Source organism: Hylaeus volcanicus, chromosome 4, assembly GCF_026283585.1.
Source record: "Hylaeus volcanicus isolate JK05 chromosome 4, UHH_iyHylVolc1.0_haploid, whole genome shotgun sequence".
NCBI lineage: Eukaryota > Metazoa > Arthropoda > Insecta > Hymenoptera > Colletidae > Hylaeus > Hylaeus volcanicus.
This window is the reverse complement of record NC_071979.1, coordinates 14,704,342-14,727,939: the sequence shown is the minus strand read 5'-3', so window position 1 is coordinate 14,727,939 and position 23,598 is coordinate 14,704,342. Positions and strand designations below refer to the sequence as shown.

The 23,598-nt window shown below is 38.6% G+C and overlaps 1 protein-coding gene across 2 annotated transcripts in view; it reads left to right on the top strand.

Moving 5' to 3' along the window:
• The window catches only part of LOC128875681 (protein rhomboid), a 435,457-nt gene that overhangs the window by 403,254 nt on the left and 8,605 nt on the right, over positions 1-23,598 (top strand). For both annotated transcript variants that reach the window (XM_054121491.1, XM_054121492.1), the window contains 2 exons: positions 10,825-10,937; positions 23,345-23,500. In XM_054121491.1, coding sequence (XP_053977466.1) covers positions 10,825-10,937; positions 23,345-23,500 — 269 coding nt within the window. The remainder of the gene's footprint in view (positions 1-10,824; positions 10,938-23,344; positions 23,501-23,598) is intronic.

Genomic DNA, 23,598 nt, shown 5'->3' with positions numbered 1-23,598 from the left:
ATACGCCCCACGCAACACGGGAACGGGTTGATAGAAGGAATTGTTGAAACAGTTTATTTATCGACACTAAATGAAATTAATTATTATAGGATTGAAGTGTCGTAGTATCGAAACAGTTTGGTAATGAAATTGGTTTGGGGTTGAAGCGCTTTTAGATTGAAGCATTTCAGCAATCAAATTGGTTTAGGACTTAAGTAATTAATAATTTGAAAAATTCAGGTTTGAAGTATGTTGGGATTTAAACATTTCACATTTGACAAAGTTAAGTTAGGTCAGTCCAAAATACCATAGTTTGAATGCCTAACAACTGACTTTCTTTCGTCTGTCTCTTTTCCTTTTTCTTTCTTTTCTACCAACGCGTTCACATAAACATGTTCCCTATAGTTGGTGTTCTTGCTTTTCCACTCGTATGTATATAATTTACATGGATTGTTGGGTTACATGTATTTATGAGTATTTACCTGTTTAATAAATCAACCCTTTGACTGTAAAGAGCGTCTGTATATACGCCCTCGAGAAATGAGCCCAGAGAAATGTTCGTCGTTAAATTAATGTTAAAAAAATATCAGTTTATAGGGGATGATAAGACGAAACTGACGACAAAATTGTTCAAACAAAAGTTAGCCAGTAGTCAGTTGTCAAAACGTTGCAATAGCGAAAATTAAAAAACCATTTTTATTTGAAATAAGAAATTAAATTCACCTACATTTGTTTGAATGACACTGTATGTTCTATATCCTCTTCGAAAAAGTACCAAGGGTCTTACGTTGGAAATTGATTACGTTAGAAGTTATGAATTTTGTCCTAATCGGCTATACACTCAATACATTGTGCATCGAAAGCACCATCTAAAGAGAGAGAAAGAGAAAGAGGTCCGAATAAACGCTAACAGACTGCAAACCTTTCCGAGATGAGAAGCTAGATACCACGCGTTCATACGTCCAACATTTAATTATAGTTCCATCAAATCAGGAAAAGCATTAGTCATTCCCAGCACCACTCGGATATTCCCACGGTAACGCGAAAAATGTCACCGACTTTTCGGGCTCGTATCTCGACGCTCGGCGCCGATCCTCCGCAGGGCGGAGAGTTCACGGGGACGCCGTGAGAAACGTGGACGTCGAGAAAAATCGAGACAATCGGGGTAATTGCAGGAAGTGAACGCGGCACACCGTTGGATCAGACAATGGTATCGCAGACCTCACGAAAATAGGAGGACAAGTATCGTCGAAAAGATGTGCTATCCACGTTCGCGCATGGAAAACGAATCGCCATCATCGGCTACGTGGGAGAACGGTTTGAAAAATTGTCGACTATTCAGCCATGACTCTGAAATTAGTTACACGTCAAAATGACTGATGATAGGATCAAGCAGCTTACAAGTAGGTTAAAGTCCTTACAGAGAAGATAAGAGATTAAAATTAATTGATAAGGATAGAAAAAAGATATTTTTTATTGTAACATGTTCAACCTTCGACACCATTGGCATTATATCTTGAACAGTTTCTACTCGGACAACATTTTCGTTAAGGAAAAGATTGTTTCAAATCATCCCCCGAACCGCCCCTTTCAAGGACTTCCAACATTTTTAGGACACCCTGTATACTAATTGTAAGAAGTAGAATACTAAGAATGTAAAGGAGTGGTGGGGATAACCCTATGACAGTTATCGAACAAATTTGCATAAAATTTATTAACGATTCCCTGTACATGTTGAACTTAATCCAATCACTAGCACACTTATGAAAATGCAATGTCTTTGAAATTGGAGCAGCTGTCGCCGCGACCGATCTTGACCGAAGTTCTAAACAAATTTCTTGAGAAAAATTGATTTCCAAAGCAGGTGGGGTTTCCCTTTTTGTTAAGGAACGGGGCTTCCTTCGCAAGGAACATCGAAATCCCGATGAAGAATCGGGAAGAGGGGCTGCGATTTAAATAACGACGTCCATCTTCCTCGTCCGACGAATCGGGATGGGCGGGATCCTTCGTCACCGATGCAGACATTTTATGCATGCTCGACGAGCGAAACCATTATGCGAAACTCGTCTAATGTCGTATAAATGCAGAAAAGAAGGCCTCATCCTTAATACCCCTCGACCCTGTCGTTACTCCTTGCGTTGGGACGCGCCACGTGCAAACGGGAACTTTTGCTTGTTTTCTGTCGTGGAAAATTTTCAAGCGGGCCTGCGGGAACAAACTACGCGGGAATTGCATTTTACATGGAACGAGGGGCTCTGTAGGCGGGGAACGCTCCAAGACCGTAGTTTGCAACTAATTGTAGAACTACGCGAACTTCCGTAGATCCCATTGGTAACGAAACGTGATTCACGCCTTTAACACTGGGAACTTTTAACGAATTAAGGCCGCGAATAGTAGTAGTCGATCACAATTCGTTTTACTAATTAATCCGTGTAGACGAATGAATCCTGAAACACGATCCAAACAAAATAGAATTTTTTTTATCCGTCACGGATTAAACTAGCTCGACAAGAGAAATATCATTGGTACAAGATAGATTAGGAAACTTGACTATTATTTATTTTAAGCTGCGCCCCACGGTTTCACTCGCTTGTTAATTCGGTTTGCATTAAAGATACTTGATAAAACCATTGCTCACGTTTCTTTAACTTCAGCAACCAGTGGCTGTGGAATTAGAAACCCGCTTAGCGAACTTCAAAGCGGTGCCGCGGGTGTTTATCGATGTGGCAGTTATTATTTCAAGCCGAAAATATTATCAACAGCTCGTTGAAATTTTCTCCAAAGTGTTTGAGTAGCTTGTGAGTTTTTTTATTTCTGAGAAGAAATTCTCTACATCGCAATATTGATAACCAACGGATATTGCAAGCTTTCTTCTAATTATTGTTTAATTGCATTTTGTACTCGTGCGCGATGTAAACATTTAGCTTCCGTTATTTTGTTTCTGTTCGTAATTAAAAAGAAAGTTACGAGTCGTCACAGTTGCCTGACTCAGCCGTTAGAGTAGAACCAAAATCGTTTGTCGCGCACAAAGTTCACGGTAACAGGAAACTGGCCGTCGAGAGGGCTCGCGCCGTATCGGCACGTTATTGGAATCACGGAACGCTGAGACATCAGGCTCGACAAACTCGTCCACGGTTCGACGATAAGTAAGAAGTTTTCGGGGTGTAATTAACTACTAGAAAGTAGTTAGACCGGCTGACGACCTTACTCGCGTTTGGGGAACGTTGAAGTCAACTCGCTGAAACTACACCTTCCTCCTTTATCCTGCCGTTCCTCGCTCGAGCTTCCATTCAAATCGATTTCGATCGATAATGGCGGCTAATTAATTCCTTAGATTGTCCTGTTAGCATAACCCAGCATTCAGATCGTACGCAAACAGTATGGCTTTGGAGCGATACGATGGGATGTTGGTGGAGGTTTGGTCTAATTTTATTTAAATCCAATATTTTTAACCCTTTAACCCGGGCCGAGCCGTTACCGCTATACATAGTCACCTAAAATTACCAGCGCACTTTTCAGTAGAAATGTTTCTTTAAGCGAGTTTCATTCATAGCACTCCAAGATATCAAATTATAGACACATATATGAGTCGCATATATGCGGTGGTAGTCCGCAAAGGGTTAATATATTTTGTTGATAAATTTTACTTAACAAGGGAATATATACATTAACATCTGCTAGCAATGTTAATGGTTTAGGCAACGAATTAAACTAGAAATATGAGCATAGTGGTTCATTGTCCCCTTCGAGGGAGCTTGCATTCATTCTGTTCTGGGAAGAAATTCTCTACCTGTGCTTTGCATATTGATAATCGAACATTATGCGAGATATTACGTACGCATTGTTCTTATTCATAATAAACTTTTCTTTAGATTTTATGTAATAGGTATGTCGTGACATGGACCTGAGCAACGATGATAGTACGTAAGTCAGAACACTCACTCGAACTCGAGCTATGTGACACGAATAAAATGTAACTAATTGATCCTGTTTTGGCCCCTGATCATCGATAAAATCACGTCAGTCGATTAATATGAGAGATGTTAATTACATTAGTACAATATTGTCTCGAAATAAGCAACTCTATCGGGACCGACGAGTTGCTTATTTCGAGGGAAGTATGCTATTCAGTTTGACTTTGTTGTCAAGCAAGATGAGGGGGAATCCGTAGAAAAAACAGGGGGTTCCGTGTAACGGCAAACTGCATGAACCTAGCAGTATTGTTTCGGAGAATACACACGCCGGAGAAAGAGAAAATAGTACACATGTTCTGTGTTTTTTCCGCTAATCCGTTCGGCTTCTCACTTTCACGGACCTCTCACTTCTTTTCGGATCTCTCACTCGGCAGGCGACTTCAAACAAAAAGGTGGGGATAGCGAGTTGCTTATTTCATGATAATACTGTACTGATACATAAATCGGCACCGCTTCGAAGTTACTCTATGATATATCCCTGTCGGTGTCTTCCTCGAACACACTCTTGAAATCATCTACGATAAATTTTACACTTAATCTTGAAACGGAACATTTCGTTCATGTCGTATTCCTTGTGTTCCCATCTGTCTCGAAGTCTTAACCAGGTAAAGCCCTCATTAGTGACGGCGTTGAATTACCTTCCAATCAGCGCATCTACTAGTCCTTAGCTATGGACTATCAGTAGAATACTAAATGCAAGCCCTTAATACCCACATTGGCCGATGAGAGGCTTATTTAAACCTCTGCTGTTTTAGCTGAACAGTGCGTGAGTTAACGTTATCACTTTTCATTTACGATGCCTTTGCAACGAAATGGCTTACAACATATGAGCCCTACAGATGAGGAATTGGAGTAGCTTCAAATAAATTCCTTGTGGCAACACTACGCTCATGGTGGCTCAATCCATCGGTTGCAACTTTTCATTTGCCATGCAGGGATTTACCCCAAATCAACGTTGTATGGCCACAGCTGCTAATGACGTCACTCTGAGCGGTGCAATGCCTTCTAAAACCTCTTTCATTTGAACTAATCAGTATGCTTATTAGCGTAGTCGTATTTTATCCACCATCCTTCAGGAGTCTTTGCTCTGTTACCATTGTCACTACGTTGGTCCAACACTCGTTCTTTACAAATATTATGTTGGTCTTTATGAAAATAACGTCGGTTTTTAAACTATATATTTAAATCCACATATCACAAATTGACTTTCCTAGCTGTCTCAGGTGGTCAATAACTGTTGGGTGGCATACATCCAACTCCTGTGCAAGTTGTCGAGCCGTTGTTCGTGGATCAGCATGCAACCAGTGCCTTCAATTGGTCGTTGTCGACGAGAGAAGGCCGACCATCTTCATCTTTTCATCTCCACTTCGAAATTTGTTGAACCAACGCTGCAGCGTGCGTTCATTTACGATATCTTCTCCAAATGCATCGTTGATATTACGAGTCGCAGTTGCAGCTTTATGACCCGGTTTATATTCATATAAGAATATTACACGAACTTGCTTAGTATCCATTGCGAAGTAAATAACTTGAAATGAGCACAAATTAACAGTAAAAACAAAAACGTTTCTATTACCATGCGCGACATCTGCACTGTAAGATGATATTGGAACGTAAATAGAATAAAGTGAACTGTTATCCCAAAACCAATCGTCAAAGTTCGAAAGTTCGAAAACCGACATTGATTTCTTACCAACCTAATACGTGATATGGTATTATAATATACACACGACAGATTGGTATTATAATAGCCATCATGTCAAGAGCAATACGTCCCACTTCTGATTATGGACTACCAGCATGGCTTGCCAATCACCCTTATCGATAGGAGGGCTCCCGTAAACTCTACTGCCTCAACTGAACAACGAATTGACGCTGTCGTACCGCAACCCCCGTGGATCCTAGATCTGATGAGGCTACTACCGATAAGGAAGAAGGTACTGATCTCGATACAGGTAGACCTCTCCTCGTTATCAGAATCATCAAGGACGGATATGGAACACCCTGTTAGAAACCGGTATCCAGTCGTTGAAGGACTGCTCGCTCTTGGGTCCCTTTTGCTGCTGGAGTCTATTACAATCCCTCCAGGGATAAGACCCGGAACGGTCGGCTACAAGTTGAATTAAAGCATCGTCCCCCTTCGCCTGAGGCTTGAGAACAGCAAGCCCCGGTCTGCTCAAACAGCCAACCCCCGTAGTACCATTTAACCCATCGTGGGGACTTCGTGCTGCCTCTTGGGCCGACGTTTCCAGTTACGTTATCTTGCAATTCATGACACCAGTCCGCTAGCACTTCGGATACGTGAGAACGCTACTCCCTAACGGCCACCGTGATAATTCCGACATGGCCGCCTTGTGAGACGTGAGGCGGAACGGTCTTGTTGTCGTCTTGAAATAGTTAGCTTTGAACTTTTGCACAGGCTAGAATAGACAGTTATAGAAAAGTGGGTCTAGGTAATAGCAGCGACTAAGGTATGGCAAATGAAAGAATCGACCTGAGGGAGTTCACCTGTAGAGGGGAATCCCATCTTTTGCTGCTTCGGCCAGACCAGTGTGTGTGTATCGATTAGGATTGAGCAAAATGTAATTCATTTAATAATTCACAATTAATGATCAGTAATTAAATTCTGCAACTACTACGCACGATTAATTTTCACAATTACGATTTACCAATTCTGAAATGCACCAGTGCAGTTGATAATTGACCACTTTTAATTGGAAATTTAACGTTTATAGCAATTACGAGGGATTCGTTGTTAATTATTTCGACAATTGGTTGTTACATTTTTTAAATCTGAGAATCATTTGCTTATAGTATATAATTACAGTTGTCTCGCAATTAAAATTGATAATTAAATAATTAAAAACAATTGCAATTGAATTCCATTACAATTTCAGGTAAATTACAATTGACGATTGAATTTTTACTTATTAATAAGTTTGTTGATAACCTTCAATTCCAATAGAACATCATTGCAATGGAAAAGTTAATTATCAATTGCAATCAACCTTCAACTTCAATGGAATTAAGTGCAATTCAATTTTAAATTGTTCAATTAATTGAAAATGTGATTGATTAATTCCTAACGCTCGCGTCAATTAATTACGACCAAACAATTTACGAAAAAAACCGACAAAATTTGAATTTTTTAGTAACAATTTCAAGTACGTGTAATTTAATGATTCAGACAAAAAATATCCCGAAAAGCGGAAATAACTAGCTGTCGTATAGTACGACGCCCTGAAGTTCCCAACAAATGCGTGGCATAAAGTCGCCCATTAGTTTCCCCCAATCGAGGGGTCCTCCCCAGAGAAGGTTTTAGTTCAGCCCATAATGCCCGAAAGAAGTAATTAAACCACGGATAATTAACAACTGCAGCTCGCCTCTCCTGAAAGCGTGCGATCGATTTTCAAACTCCGCGCGCGTCCCGACAACGGATATTCGAGTCACGGCGCAAGCCCCCCTCCCAGACAGAGAAGACAGAGTAACCTGGAAGAAGGGGGTGGCAGTTTCGGTTAATTGGATAGCAATTAGACGAATCCCTCAGCATTGTCTGCACGGGTGAATTACACAGAATTCTCAGCTTCCAAGTTCCTCCCGAACCATGATCCAGCCGGATCGAAATTTCTATCCGCGAATACGAATGACGGATGAGAAGTAGGGACGGGGGAAGATCTTTCCTCGACCTTGCGAAAAGGGTATCCATTCCCATGTCTTATCGTTTTGCCATCCTCTGGCCCTGGCTTTCAACTGTCCTCGAGAGGATCTGCGCTTTAGGAGTTCCTTTTTGCGCGTTCCATTTCGAGGATTGCGTACTTCCGGCGAATCGATGCTTATACATCCCTTCGTCTTTGCATTTGCGAAATTGTTCCAGAATCGCGCGTTCCCCGTCGCCGTGCCGTCTTTGCTCGTTCGTCGTTGGAAATTCATGGGACCCGCAACTTTCAACAGCCTGAGCGATGGGACGCGATTCAATTTATTAGGGTGTGCTTGGAAAATATCGCGCGTTTCGAGCCTTTAGTTTGTTAAGCGATGGCTACGATGTATGATCGCGGCCACAGTGATCTATGGGCTTCTAGCATTGTTCTGAAAGCAATTGTAATCCTCGTGTGCTCCTGGCAAACACTGTCTTCCTGGGTTAAGAGTGGTTGGGGAAAATCTGCAGCGATCCCATCGGACACAATCTCGTGCTTAGTTTTGTGTCATCTTCTCGTACAAGAGTCAGCTTCCATTTGTGAAAGTTCATTTATCTATCGGTCGAATCTTTGTCTTCTGTAGACAAGTTTCAAGGGATTGCAAGTTAATTAGATTTATTTACTTTGATATTTCAGATTGACGACGCTGCCAAGCATCATCAATATTGTTATTGGTTGTCAGACACATTCTACACGTCGTCTTGTGAAAGAACTAAAATTATTTGATAAAACGTCGATATATTAGCATGTGACCTGAAGGTTACACGGACCCATAGAAAGTTAAGATAGGCTCGCTAGAAAAGTTTTACTAATAAGTCATTTGTCTGATTTAGGATGAAATGGCATAACATTTGGAATATAATTTTTCTCATGTGATCATTTTTTAACTCACTTAGTGCTATAACACGTAATACTATCCAAAGAAACTGGTTGTAAACTTTGCTGATAGAGTACACTATTTTATCGACTCATACCGGTGGAGTACACTCTATTGCCGACATACCGACATAGTTTCTACCTTATCGAGCAGGTACTCTACCTTTTCTGGTGGACTTTCGAATTTTCCATTGGAATTATAATCCATGTTGAAAAGAAAATCTGATCCATACAAGAGTCACGTTATTTTCGTCGCAGTACACGAAAGAAAATTCTTGGATCGCGCTAAAAAGAAAAAGCCGCTCCGACCGAGGAATTCCAGAACGGAGTTCGACTGCCTGACATGCAAGCTGAGTCGCTCGAGTAAGACGTGAGCCTATAAAGCGCGCAATTTGCATCCTCGACGAGTCTGAACACCGTCGCGTCTAGTTACAATGCGGTCGACGCACCTAAGAATCCGATCGACTGTCGAGAGAGCACCGAGACGCCCAAAGAAGTTCACGGGCGTCGTCGTCGTTCTAGTCGGCTCCTCGCTCCGAAACGAACGCCACGAATCGAGTGAAAGAGCCTGCGATTAGCTCGACGTGAACTCGTCTGCTAAAATTTCATCGTTTCTCTCGGTTAATGAATACTGACAACCGATGAGTTGGACTTCGTCGATTAGTACGTTGTTTAGTTTAAAGAGTAAAGGTATGGCAGACAGTCCATAATTATAACTGGTGGTGAAAGTGGCGACTGCGACGTTTCCCAATGCTTTACCATTGTGATATGGGTTGGGCCACCATCGTGGCAGTAGCAGGTCCAATTTAGATCAAACTTGTAAACAAGAGAGGTCAACTACTTAGTAATAATAGAAATTTAAACAGAAATAACTAAAGAAAAATGTCACATTGGATAACACTTTGTGTTTACTGTATGTAAAAAATTAATTTGAGTAGTTGCTCTATGGAGATCGACGATTTTTTTTATGATCTACTATATAATAGCGTAGTTGAGTAATTTTTGCTTAATCTCAGATATTAGAAAAATAACTCAAATATCTAAAAGAGCACAACTTGCAATGCTTCCTAGACTAATTTTTCTTTCTAGTAGTAATATCCTATTTAGCCGCACGAATTATGGGTATTCTACATCGATAATAACGTGACCTGTTTTACCGATCGACTGGACTACGTTACCGACAGAATAACTTGACTTACCAACCGAGCGTTCTGCATTAGCGACTTTTATCAACAGAGTGTGCTATTTAATGACTCATATCGGTAGAGTATACCCTATTGCTGACAAAGTCTCTACCTTACCGATCAACTACTCCCTCTTCTCTGTTAAATCGAGATTGTACTGTACTTTGAAAATTTGTGTTGCCTATTTGGTACCTTAGAATCTGTATTTTCCGTCACAATTAAAAATTTAGAATGGGAAGAAGGAATCTAATGAAATTCGTGACCGGGTGAAACCACTGTTGAAACAGAAGGCGTTCCTGCGCCGTCGAGCGTGTCAGATAAGCTTGATCATCTTCGCTTCAGCGAGAGAAGTTTCACTAAAACTGAGAAGATAAAATTCATAATTGCTGCAATTTCACCGTCCATAGTTGCGATAGTGGTGGATCGTCGAGCCGAATTTTCTAGAATGCATCGCCGATGGCGCCGTTCTTTCGACTCGCTTAACTTTTATCTTATGGCCAACTTCCGATCGTGTCATTTCCTACCTGAGTTCATTTTAATGACCATCTTGAACGCCCCTTTGTTGCACAAAATGTGGGTCACTGAGATTGACTATTGCGCGATATGCTCGGTTGGGAACCCAACACGAACAATCACTCTAAAATTTGTTATTGAAATTTTCCAAGATGTAGGCGTAAGTTTTTCATATGTATAAGGGCATCTAATAGCTCCGTAGAGTTACGTGTTGTATACATAACTCGTGTAGTAATTAATACGTGAATATATAAAGTGTGTAACAAAAGAAAAAAAAAACCCTAAATAATCTTTGTTAAGATTACTGGTAAGAATAAATAAATTGTGGGAAGAAAAGTCCGGCTACTCGCTAAAACTAATTTTTGACGCATTCATTTGCCGCAAAAATGGTAAAAATAGAAGTATACCTGAGAGCTTGTGTTTGAAATATTCGTTTCAGGCGACGTCAAAAATTAAATTTGACGGAAATAGTGACAAATTAAAAAATGTAAAACCGAGAGGAAACGTACAAATTCTTTTGTTTCTTTTTTTCTGGTTTTCCGGGCTCTATTCGTTTGAACAAAAGGGAGGACTGTCTGAGAAATGCCTGTGCTTACATTTCAGGTGGCTTCACCTGCTATTTAACCTAGGAGTGCAGGTGGTCGTGGGACTTCCCTTGGAAATGGTTCACGGAAGTCTAAGGATCGCGGCGGTCTATATGGCTGGAGTTCTTGCTGGTGAGTAATAAATTTGTTGTAAATTCCTAAATTTCATTTACAGAAGTACAAGTACAGTGCACTTCACTTTTTAAGCTAACTTATAAATCCTTGAGACACTTATGTGAAAAGTGTAATACAAAGTTATAAAAATTCGATACGTTAGAAAACATTTAATTTTTTTTTTTCAATACTTTTTTTCTCGAGGGATATTAACGCATATGTGTACGTTTGCTTTTATATTAAAATTATCATTACTTACGATCACGATGTCTTTTAAAATGAAAAAATAAATACCATCTGAAATTGAAGCAGCATATTTCTATGTTGAAATCGATTTACAGATAAACATTGCTTTGGTTTGTTTTTATTCGAGTAGAGCTAAATAAATCATTCGCGCCTGAAGAGGTTAAAGAAAATATAAATTTAATAAAATTATTAAACGTGGTGAATCATTTTGTCATAATTTAAATATAACAAAAATTTTCGCTTTGTTCGCTCAGTTTCTCAACTCATTCTGTACATGGGACGAATTAATAGGTACAACATTTCATTAAAATTCGCGTAAAAGACAAATTTAATGTAGTAGTTATGTATATTAATCAATTTTACGGTAATTTAAATATAATATAAATTTTCTTTTGAAGAAGGGCTTGTCCCAGTTTGGAGACTTATTCTGTTAATTAGTTAATTAATTCGTCACATGAATTCTATTATAATTTAACCAGAATCAAAATTTAGGACAATTATTAAATTAATAGAATTGTCAGTACAGTAATCATTTGATTAAATTTGTATTTCTTTAAATGCTAATAAAATTATTCATTAAATTAAGTAGTGTTTTTAGTATTAAAAAGAAATTTAAATATTTTCCAAAGTATTGAATTTTCATAACCTTATCTTATACTTTTCATATAAAGTGCCTCAAGGCTGTATGAGCTGGTAGAATTTTGTGGTAGTTTAAATATTTGGAAAAATTCCCTTAGAGATGAGTTAAAACCTGTCCCAGTTTCTAGAATCGATCTTGATAACAGAACGAAGGAATCGACGTTGTGCATTCAGATTTAGCGACAGTTCTATCCAAGTGCGGTTTAATGGGAACGTTTGTAACGAGGCTCGTCGATAGCTCCACGCGTGATTATGCGCCGGCATGTAATACAGTAATACAGTAATACACGAATGCTCGCGACAATATTCGTAAATTTAAATCACTCGACGATTCTCACCCGCATAAATGCTCGTCGGCACAGCTGCAGCTACCAGACCACGACTCTATTTCTTGTCTGTAACACAATTTGTCCCTATTTCCATTTAACGTGTTTCGGGATTTTCCAGCATGGAACCGTGTTTTTACTCTCTCCACCCCATCCTCCATCCTCCCATCCCCCTCCTTCGGTGCCACCTCTTTTTCCCTTTCCCTCGGCCTTGTCGCTTTTCTCTTTCGTCCTTGATCGTCCTCGTTCCACCAGCTTCGACCATACGTAGGTAGAGGACTAGAGGTACAACGTTTTCGAGTGTATTCGTGTATACGGGGTGGCCTGCATAATTTGCGATTACCTGTTATTCATCTATCTATAGAGAAGGTTAATCTTTTGATATTAATCTTACAAATAACGTATATTTTTAGTCGAAACATGAAGAGCAAGTGTGCCAAGTTAGGTCTTCATTGAACAAAAATTTTAAGAGTTACAGGGAAATCACAAACGCACAGAATTTTATTGTGGATATGTTTCTTTTGTTTTTTTTTTTTTTTTTACGTGTGGAAAATGCTGTACGCATAAAGGTCGATTCAGACTATACGACACGGACCGTCACGTTCCGGCAACGACACGTACCGGTACCGACACGACAAAACATTAAAACACGCGTTTTAATGGAACTATTCATACTATTCCAGTTGACGGAACGCGTGTTTTAATGTTTTGTCGTGTCGGTTCCGGTCCGTGTCATACAGTCTGAATCGACCTTAATCCGCGTCTTCTGGAAGAGAGGCGGTGTTATGTGGGACTAGGCGGCCTGAAGGGCTCTACTCACTAAAAACCATACGATAACCCTACCCTAGGCTAATTGGAGGTGGCTGGGAACTCCTACGGAACACTACCAGCCACCTCCTGCCTTGACCCTGTGGGTTCCATGCCCGGGGAGAGAAACTCTCCCCGCTTGTGGATAGGTCTCTGCGATATCAATATGCAAATACCAATTAGTGCTTACTTTTAGTCGAAACATGAAGATCATATGTGCCAAGTTTCGTCTTCATTGAATAAAGGTTGTAGGAGTTATAGGAAAATCACAAGCAAACAGAAATAATATAAAATTTGATATCTGTTTGTTTGTAATTTCCTTAAGGCTCCTATAATTTGTGTCCAATCCAGATGAAATTTAATTCTCTTTCTCTTTATGCTTCAACGAAAAGTATAGACTACTCAATTTGTTATAATGTAGGCTATAATTATTATTATAAATTGATATAAAGACATATCGCCAGGATTGAACATATATCGTTCGTATAATCTGTTTTAACGTCTCACCCTGTATAGACGCGCATGTACGGTCGGTGTACTTGGTAGGATGGACCGAGTCGACGCGCGCACATTCGTGTAAACCTAATTGCCATTTGCATAAATTCGATTAGACGCAGATCCCGGGTTATTAGCAGTCATGAAAGTAAAACGTTGCAAAATAGTGCTCATGAATAATAAACTACTCGAGGGAGATTTTAGATATATCGAATGATATGCCGTAAATGCGTGGAATCGTAACGCGAGAGTGGATCGAGAATCACAAAAAAAGCAACGTATAGAGATATTTGTAATTTCCTTATTACATATTAATATGCTTCCTTGTGTACCAGTATATTTCCAAGCAATACAAATGGATAATTGTATTTATAACATGTTTATTTATAGGATTTTATAATATTTCCTTATAAACTAAATTTTTATAACGTGCCCCTGTTACAAACTACATTCTTATAACATTTCCTTATAAACCAGATTCTTTGTACAGCTGTTTGTTGTTCAGTCAGCAACCAATTACGTTTTTGTTGAGTAGCTTCGTGTGCGGACGACCTAATATTTAGTTTCCGAGATATTGGACCACATAAATTTTGTCCTGCTAGATCGCTGAAATATCACACTGTGTACCCGGTCGCAAGTTGCCTTCAAAGCAGAAGCGGCTTATAATATTAACAAAATTGTATGTGGCATCGTTTATTAGCGCAGCAGTCACGGCGACATGTATGTTGGCGATCGGCAATATAATAAAACATTTTGTTGAGATCTCGACGAGATTTTGAAATAATCTTGATCTCGCCGAAATCCCGGTATGGTAAATCTCGATATCGATCTCGAATGTTACAAGTAATCTCGGCCTCGAAATCGAGACGAGGCCGAGATTCATCTCGTCTCGTGCGCATCACTATGTTAAATAGAATTAAAAGTACAATACCGTTCTTATAGTCATTTTTCTGACAAAATTAGACTTTCTTAAACTAAACGGAACATAGTAGTTTTGCCACAAGTAAACAATGGCCAGAAATGGAGCTACTGCGTGTATCGAGTATTACCAACAATAATGGCGGATACCAAAGCGGACGGAGGCAGCATTCGAACACTACTGATATATTCCTTCCTGTTAACCCAAATTCCCTTACAAATTCATCGTGTAATAAATGTTTACATTTGCGACAACTGTTAAAGTGAAACTCACAACCATAATTGGTAGCCTTTACATTTATCGGGTAATCTTCAGATCGAGATGAACGTAATAGTATGTAGTTATGAAAGCGCGCTCCCGAGGTTTAAATATTAACGAGAAGATTGCGGATACTGGCAACCAACAGTAAACATGCAAAAGTAATGTTTATAAAGCAGACAACTAAGTTCACCGTGAAAACTAAAATGCAAATCAGTCTCATCTTCCCGAAGTACTTTCGCGTTTCTTATTAAAGCATTCCTGCTCTACTCGTCTCGCACGAATACATTATACCACTTACATTTAAAGGATTTAGTAAATTGCGAGCCCGACGTGTGCGTACCGATTCGTTCCCAAGCTATAATCGAACCTAACATTAACATAAGGTCATTCGTAATCGCGGATTTACATCGTTTTCGTAACGAATAAAAATTAAAATTCTTTTTCGGATTAGCAAGTGAACTTAAGACGATACTCTCATGAGGAATTATCGCTTCGATGAAAATTAAACTTTTTTATGTAATAGATAAGGTCGATGGATTTTTTAAATACTGTTTGCAAGGACTCCAGTTTTTAAACAGATGGACTTAAACCACTTTTATAATTAGTAGAGTCATTTTATAAAAACAGAGGCAACGATTCTTTAACACATTGACTAACAGACTAATACTCAGGAAAGTTTCTTAGGAAATTCATCTATTCTATCTAGATTTATTTATTAGGGCCCGATTAGCTTGGAAAGATATTTGAGCTCTAAGCTTTATAATTTTAAAAAAAGAGTCATTTACTCCTATCCACATTTATTTTCGTCAACTTCTTGAGGTTAGGTGGAGATAAGCACTGTTCAAGCTTATCCAGTTAATTTTTCTTAGCTTTTTATAGACGGTGGGATATTCCTTAACCCACTTCAAGAAATTTAAATTAATCATAGTCGTACAGTTTAATGCTTAACATTTTGTCCATCCAGTTGGGAATGCTATAAACTGACACTAAAAATTTAGTAAGTGAAAATACATTGGTAAATTGTTATCACTGTTCTTCTGTCCAGCTTTTTATTTTTATTTGCAAATCATGTGACTCGAAGAGTTAACATACCACCTTCAAAATTAATATTGTTAATTCTTTACTGACAAGTCTTATCATCCATTTATTGGCGACGTAGCGACCGAGGTGTTAAAGCAACCAATCCATTTACAACAGTATATCTCCACTGCCTATGGCCATTAGTACCAGCTACCTCCCCCTTACAATTTCCATTCCACTTTGAACACGTTACATTGCACGGCAATCTCACGCAATAATCGAGATTGCAACAATCGAGGTTCCACCGTACTTCGAGCGCAAAAGAAAGTCCAGAAATTTAAATTTTACTTTGTCGGATCCATACAATTGGCTTCAACTGCGTTACAGTGGCGATATGATCAGCTGGAAATTTGATTCACGCGAAGATTGTAAACTCTTGAAGATTGATGACGTAAAGAAACATAGTTGGAATTTCAATGAAGGAAATCCTCGATATTTACACCCTTACTGTCCGATGGTTCCTTGGGAGCTTCGTTTACGACGATTGTGCGAAGGGGAAATCCAATTGAAGCAGAAAGAGTCCAGAGCACGTCTTCAATGTGGATAGTTTAGTTATATTGATACTTTTTAAACAATTAAATGAATGTACATATACTGGTGGTCGCTACTAACCACGTTGAAGATGCACACCTTTCTTCATAAATAAGTAGACACTAGCTACCTTCAATGAATAATTAATATACATCGTAAATTATTACCATACAATTTTTCTTGCTAAATTCTATATTGGATGTGCATTTAACAACATTTAATAATATTAAACGTTTTGAGTGCTACATTCAATTTTTATAGTGGAACTATTGGATCGTTTAGATAGAAAAGTTGAGAAAGAATGTTCAATATATCAAAAAGTAGCGAACAAAAGATTAAGACAGATCATCAAGCTGCATGTTTACTACAAAAATTATATCCTCATCCTGAACATATTAGCACCAATAATCAAAACGAATACACATTTGTCTTATATTTCCACGGATAAAAGTATAAGACTATACATAAAAGAAGAGTTTCAAACAGACATATCTATTATTTCAAAACAACAACCTGAATAGAGAGATAGTAAATTCTTGTCTGAGAAATGTATAAACAAACTTACAATTCATTATCTTAAACTTTGGACCACTACTGTATATAATATGCAGTTATTTCTTATTTTTTATGTTATTATAATCACTACAATATACAATAATAATACACAACAATAAGTGCTCTTTATTCACTCCTCGATGTTATATTCGAATAGAGTTATGTTCCCCAAGAATATTATCAAAATTTACGTCAGTGTGCGTTATGCATATTGAAATTTCTCTAAAATATGTCAAAGTGAGCAGTAAACAACGGGAAATGTTGAAGACCCTTCGTTCAGAGGGTGAAATTTGTATTCGATTACGACGCAGTATCATTGAATCATCGAAGACGGGAGAGGCAGGTTTGGAATATTGATTCCAGTCTCGTAATGAGAGTAAAACGCCTTTCCCTCGGCGACTGTTGTTCCCTTCTCTCTTTCTCCCATTTTTCCCCTCTGTGGGTTTCTTTTTTCTGGCCATGCACACCAGCCATCCCGCCCCATTCCATTCCAGAGAACGCGAGGTGGCGACAGCTTGTCTGAGGCCATCGCGACAGGATTACTTCGTATGCATCGCGGTCGCGACGATGTAATGCGATTGTAACTACGCAAGTGCAACGGCACCTATCTCCTGACACCTTTTCCTCACCCTTCAGCCTGTTCTTTTTCTCTTGTAATCGTTCCTCGGGTCTCTTTCCCGTACACGTCGGCGACACCTCCACTTACGTGTTTGCTTCGCGTCTTTCATCTTTGCTTCGTTAGCTTCGTCATATTTTCAAAATTTTTGAAAGCCCTCCTACCGAAAAATAGAAAAGTTGCGCGACTGGTACAAGTGACAGATTCAAGGATATCTGTGGGAAATGTATTGCAAAAGTTGATGCACGTTGGTGATTGATATTGCTATAGATGTAGGTGTTTGAATTAGGGTTGTTAAGTAGGAGTATATTCAAAATCAAAGGACTTAATTTAAGGGATTGTAATATCATTGCATTTTTGGGTTGGTGCGATTTAGTACTAAATTATTTTGATATCGAAAAATTCTAGGATTAGAACATTGTGATATTTAAATACTGTGGGTTTAATAATGAAATATTTTCGCACTGAAACATTTTAATACTGTAGCATTATAGCATTGAAGCAATTTGTCATAGTAATTTTCTGGTATTGAACTATTTTGACATTGAAGAATTTTAGTGTTAAAATATTACCACAAACTCTGTTGACAGTACAGAGTGCTCTGTTTCACCGACGTATTGTGTAAGTCTCTGGTAAAACAGAGCTCTGTCATCAGCAGAGTGTCCTGTTTCGCCGACGTATTCTTTAAGCCTTTGATAAAACAGAGCACTTTTATCGGCAGAGTATTCTGTTTATCAATAGCGTACTCCTCGTTCAGATTAGGTCCCAGAACTGAATCTGTTCCTCTATCATAACAACATAAAATTCTTGAAGTTTTTACTAACCTATAGTTTCCCTTCACTCCATACGGTTAAAAATTGCCACATGTCGAATAAACAATATTAATAATGCACAAATGGTATGGAAGATCATACATTCATACTAATTTTCACACCGATTTTTAAACAATTAAACGTTAAATGTGATATTGTTTAAGTGATCACAGGCGTATTTTGTTATTAATCAACGTAGTCATAAACTATTCTACTCTTCTCAGTCAAAAATTTAGCAAAACGTGAATTTTTGTTAACTATCTATGTGTAGCCTCGTGGAATAATTTTTCCCAGTATGGAGGCTTCATTGATGCGTGATTGCATTCGATCCGATAGCAACGCCACTTTCAAGTCTTCATCGACTGGAAGCACGTTGTGTCGCAGAATTACAGCGTCGCGACGATTGCGTGACATGGACAATTATACGCTGGTATCTGCATATCAGACGTCTCTGTATGCGTGATGCATTTTGCATGCGCAATCGGAGGTACGGTACCCTTGATACTAGACGACCGTCTGGTCTGCGTCGCCTTCCTTGAAACTCTTTATTGCCGTTATTTAGCTCCGCGACTCCGCGCTCGTTTATTTTCACCCTTGTTCTCGTTACTTCACATTCTCCTGGCGTTTCTTCGGTGCATTTTTCTCTCTCATTTTATGAGAAATTATAACGTCTTTATCGAGAAAATTTCTTATTTAATTTTCTGTTGCACAGGGCTTTCAACCGAAAATATAAAATCTTTTTCTAGATTGATTATTTACATTAACATGATGCAAAAGTTTTTTTTTCGTGCTTCAATCTTCAATGAACGATTGAAGTTTTTGTGCAAATGAACGCACGTTCAGCAGCCACGTAGTCAGCTGACTGAGATATAAAATGGTGCCAACCGTGAATCACATCGGTAAATTTTAATTGCTTGTATCTTAGTAACAGAGTATCAAATTATAAAATGCCAAAGGCTTTTCGTTTTTATTTTTTATAAGGAATTAACCCTGAAAGATGCATCACATTTTCCTTGACACCCCCGTGTGTATGTTTCAAATATTTCGACACTGTATCACTTAAGTCATTTTCAATAAAACATACTAATGTACAAACATAAATCTCAAGATCTTCATTTTAAATGGAATTTTTATATTACATTATGATTTTCGCGATCATCTAACTTTCAAGAAGCTGAGAATATTAATTAAATTAATACACTTGTTTAACAAATTACTGATTTATCAATCTGTATTCGATGGGGCGCCAGCTATAAAATCTTTCTCGTAGCACGTGCACGCGCATGATCGCCGTATTAAACGAGACGCAAGTATTTGCACTCTTCATAACCGTTTTTGCTATTAGCTGCGGTGTTCGTGCTTGATTCGCTGCACCTGTTGCACGTGTTCTGGCTGCAAGAACTATTACCGCGAAAAATGGAGAAGATAAGAGCAAGAGTAAAACTAAGATTGCTAAATGGTTGTTTCGATGAATAAGGTAAACAAGTTGAAAGTCTTCTGATCATTAAACTTCGTATTAAAGCAATATTTTGAATTAGTCTAGGGTTTTAAGAATCCTATCAATTTTCCTTCTAATATTTATGGATTTATGTCATCTTCATTGACAAATACTTAGAATACAGATACATGATATGAAATCCATTAAAATGATGAGTACATAAATGCTATTAAGAAAATTTCATATCAATAATGCAGATTGAATAATATAGTGAGTTATAGTAGAGATTATAGCTGAGTTCAGGGACTTAGGTAAAGGGCGTGCACGTGTACTCTGTTGATATAACAGAGTGTTCTGTTTGACCGGTGTATTTTGTAAACCTCTGGTAAAGCAGACCATTTTTACCAACAGAGTATCCTCTCTTACTAACAGTATGTTCTCCTTTACCGGTGTCTTTAGTAAGTCATTGATAAAACAGACTACTTTAACCGACAGAATACTTTATTTTACCTATGAAGAATACCTCAAGCAACTTAAGTTCCAGAACACAGGATGTTCTTCTGTTGGTAATGTAAATATAAATATATTTGATGTAATAAAACTACATTGTATTGTAATTTATGATATAATAATAACATAAATTACAGTAACAATAAAAAGGATTAAATACACGGTTGTGTATCTCATGCAGTTTTACAGAAAATAAATAATATTAGATTCTACTATTTGAAAAAATTCTTTGCCAATATTTACCAATTTTCTCGATGGTCGACTCTTCTTCCTTTGTGGAAGAGCAGAGTAACTAACCATACTCGTAAGTTTGTACGAGAGAGGTTGGTACAGGTCACGGAAATGTTACAACTAACATCATTGCTTTGGCGTCACTACGCTCGACCCACTTCTATTTTCTTCTTCAACCTGTTTTGCTTCGCGTAAAGCTGCGAACACTAACGAGGATTTAAGTGAATTTCATAATCTCAGGTTGCTCGTTGACTCCGTTGGCCCATTCGAACTTTTTCTTCCGCCCTCCTTTTATGTCTCGAAGTTGTTCCTCTTCTCTTTTGTAATTTATTACTGATCCTCTTTCTCTTGTAATGCCTAAGGAATAAGATGTCATAGTTCACTTGCACATGTTTGCTATAAATTTATAATGAATCCTGCAACCGTAATGTTTGTTTACATTGTATAAAATGAGGAAATTGGATTATTGGTAGACCTTGTAATTGATCTTAGCTTTCATATCGATAGAAAATTAAGATAATTAGTTGTAATTTACTGTTTTCAATCATTTCAATTCTTCTGTAGGATCTGGATGTTTCAACATTAAATTTCGATAGATTTTAGTTTTACCCTGAAAACATAGTTCAGGAATTGCTAGTTTCACCAAAATATCGTCATAGTTTGCCAATAAATTACGAATAATAATCAGTTTGATAGCCAGTGAATTCGTTTCACGGAAACACGTATCCGATTTTCAGCCGAAGGAAACTCTATGCAGCTAGTTTGTATGGTTTGGTGAAGCATCCTTCGCCTACGAGGCTTTCAGAACGATACATGTCTGGTTACAAATTACCGTGCATTCAAAACTGACTATCTACGCGTCAAGTAAATAGAGTCATTAATTTATTTCCTTAACTGTATCTCACACAGCTTTACTGTTTTTCATCCTAATCCCTAATGCGGACAAGTAATTATCTCTCAAGTTGTAATGGCAGCCATCGCATGAGATAATCCGCCAGACACTGATGACGTCTATCCCAAAAGTTTTGGGCCAAAACTAGTGTTGCGCACGAGACGAGACGAGATTTCTACGATCTCCAGCTTGATCTCGAAAAATCTCGAAACATGCATATCGAACTCGAATTTCCGACAATTTAGAATATATGATCTCGATCTCGACGAGATCCTGACGAGATTTTGACAAGATTGGCAATACAGTTCAAACTATGGCAATATCTGTTGTGTTATTAGGAACGATATAAAAGTTTTCCAGTTCTTAGATTATACGGGTTTAAGGATTACATTTCGCACAGAATGTAAGAACATTACAAATAGGATAATTTTATAATGCAAGAAAAGAAAATTTCAGAAAATACGTATGTTGTAGTTTGATCTGTAGTTTAAAAACACAAATTGTCGTGATAATTGACTAATATTTTGCAATAAAAATGTATTAATGTTAATACATAATTTATACAAATGAATTTTTCTGAAAACTAATCGTATTCCTGCTAATCTAAATCTAATCTCACTTTACACTTTACACTTTTTATTTCTAAAGATCGTATTCCAAGTTCGCAGCCATTAGCTCGGTATTACTCGCAACGAAGGATTGTTCGTCACGAATAATACCGACTACCAGGTCTCACCACGTGGAGGTTGCTGCGACTGGAGACCCGGAGGTAGAAGGAATCAAATTTCCTTCGATCTCCCCCTACATAGACTATACATGCGTAGATGCATACTCTACATAGAGTCGACGAACTTAATACTAAGTACGAAACGATGAAAATCAAAGGAAAACAAAATTCCTTTCGATTTCTAAAGTCTAAGTCTGACTCTGCCAAATAATTATTTGAACTAAATGGAAGCTATATGGAAATCGCGACACGACGCGACCATGTAACGGACTTACTGAGTCAGTCCCGTTTCCTCTTGATGGATCTGACTCGAGAGGAAGACGACCGACGCCTCCGAACCAATTCCCTACTCCCCGCACCCCATTGGGAGCCACTATAGGACACGACTTGCACCCGTCTCACTGCGCTTTGGACTTACTGCACTGCGCCGGGAGCCTTGGACTACACTAAACGTGATGCAGGAAGTGGAGAACCGATCCGGAAGAGCCGATTGTCTTCCTCTCGAATCAGATCCACCAGGAGGACGGCAACCGACCTTTCTGTCCAGTTACACAGTTGGTCACTACACTTGTCACGTCAAGTGATAGTGATCGAAGTGGAGAACGATGTTGCGAGTCCAATATGGACCCACGAACAAACAAAAGAATTGAATAAATGATTAATAATTATTTGGTAGAAGACAGACACTCGTACACGCATGCCTTAAAACTAACTTAGGTACATGCCTTAAAACTAACCAAACCAAACTAGGCTACCCACAACCAATACCAAGCTACGATAACTAAGGGAAACTAACACGCAAAAATAGGAGGGACACGAGACGCGGACGCGTGATCGCGAGATCCATACCGACCGAAGGATCTTCGAAGAATGAGACCGCACCCCTCGTATGCCTGTGTCGAGGGTCGCGGCTCGCTCGTGCCTTTCGAAGTAGAGAAGGGGAAGGGCGAACAACAACCCTGTGACGGTCGCGTCGACGACTCGTTGGATCCATCGAGAAAATAATTCGTGAAAAATTAATATCACAGCAAAATCATATTCCCCATCATTGTTTAAATAATAAGTCTTGTTAATAATTAATTTAACTATTGTCAGAACTTAATTTCTGGCAGTAGTTACATTAATTATTAACAATATTTGTTCAAGCAATAACCGAGAATATAACTTTGCTGTAATATTATAGCGCGCGGACAGCGGTAGATTCTTTTTCTAAAAATGTTCAAAATTATTACTAAGTTTCCCCTCAGGTATAGACTAAGCGTATAGGCTAAAGATAATATTAACAGCAACTCAAGTGAATTTCGAACCTGAACTACAATGTTTCGTTGTTTTGTTCGCAGGTTCCTTAGGTACATCGGTGTTCGACACGGACGTGTACCTCGTTGGCGCCAGCGGGGGTGTTTACGCTCTGCTCGCAGCTCATCTAGCCAACGTCCTTCTCAACTACAACAACATGGAGTTCGGCATAGTGCGATTAATAGGCATCTTCGTGATCGGTAAGGGTTGGAGATTTAGACCCGCAATTCTAGATTATTATGTTTCGAAAACACCGGTCAAATTTTCGTCTGGCATGGCTCTTGTTATTGGTCCGATC